The sequence below is a fragment of the Mus caroli genome, chromosome 6 (assembly GCF_900094665.2).
Source record: "Mus caroli chromosome 6, CAROLI_EIJ_v1.1, whole genome shotgun sequence".
Classification (NCBI taxonomy): Eukaryota; Metazoa; Chordata; class Mammalia; order Rodentia; family Muridae; genus Mus; species Mus caroli.
Window position 1 is genome coordinate 118,151,893 of NC_034575.1, and position 1,184 is coordinate 118,153,076.

Below are 1,184 nucleotides of genomic sequence, written 5' to 3' on the forward strand. Positions count from 1 at the left end.
TCTTTGTGTGATATATTTTCTACATGTGCCCTTCCCAAGCTTCTGATTTCCACTGGTTGTCAATGGAATTTCTTTAGGGATCCTGTCTCCTTGACTGCCATCGATAAGTTTTCCAACTCTTCAAATGATATAGAATCGAATAAAATATGCAATCAAAGGGGTTTTTCTTTTACCAAAAATAGATTTTTTTTTCATATAATATATCCGGATTGCAATTTTCCCTTTCTCTACTCCTATCAGCTCCTTTATGCCCCCCATCCCCTCCAGATAAATCCAATTTAGGTCTTTTATTAGAATAGAACAGGCTTCTAAGAGATGACAACCCACTACAACAAAATAAAATATAAGATGAAGCAAAACATATCCCATTGAAGTTGGACATGGCAACCCAAGAGGTGGAAAAGAGCAGGCAAAAGAGTCAGAGATCCGCTCATTCTCAAAAGCTAGAAGTCTCATAAAAATACTAAGTTAATAGTTATAATGTATACACAGCAGTAGTGGCATAAGCCCATGCTGACCTTGTGCTTCAGTGTAAGCTCATGTAGGACCTGTGCTCATACACAACTTTGCAAATACAATCGCACCTCATTTTTACCGTGATCCTATGTAGCAGTGAAATTGTCAGGAGACTCAGGGTTCGATGAGGTTAAAGCTCCCCCGATCATACTAAGCAGATTTGAAGACAGGCTTGTCTGATATTGTGATGTTGATGCTTAGCTTGTGATCTCATTGCCCTCGTTCCTCCTTATCAGCCTAATGGACATCTTGAAAGTGCATTTACTAAAAAAATAAATAAATAAAAAAATTAAAAAGATGTATATTTTGTATGCAGAATTTTGTGACCCAGCTTTTGGATAAACGGTTTTCTTATTTCCTGGGACTTGCTGATGAGAATGTGGAAGGCCAATGGCAGTGGGTGGACAAGACGCCATTTAACCCACACACGGTGTGAGTATATTGGTTGGGGATAAGGGGCAGTTATAAGCAAACATGAGAAGGGTGGCAAAGAGAACTTGTTTTAGAGTAGGGNACACCAATGTAAGTGCTTACTCAGCGGATCACCAGCCGTTGAGCAGTCTCTGTATGCTGTGATCCCACTGCAGAATAACCCTATGACTTCAGCACAGTGTTTATGAAAGAACAGACATGGTGAGAGTAATATAACAAGGGCTTCTTAAGATTAT

At 39.3% G+C, this 1,184-nt stretch overlaps 1 protein-coding gene across 2 annotated transcripts in view; it reads left to right on the plus strand.

Moving 5' to 3' along the window:
- Nucleotides 1–1,184, plus strand: part of LOC110296899 (C-type lectin domain family 4 member D) — a 13,285-nt gene that overhangs the window by 7,462 nt on the left and 4,639 nt on the right. For both annotated transcript variants that reach the window (XM_021165707.1, XM_021165706.1), the window contains exon 5: nt 833–948. In XM_021165707.1, the coding sequence (XP_021021366.1) occupies nt 833–948 (116 nt within the window). The remainder of the gene's footprint in view (nt 1–832; nt 949–1,184) is intronic.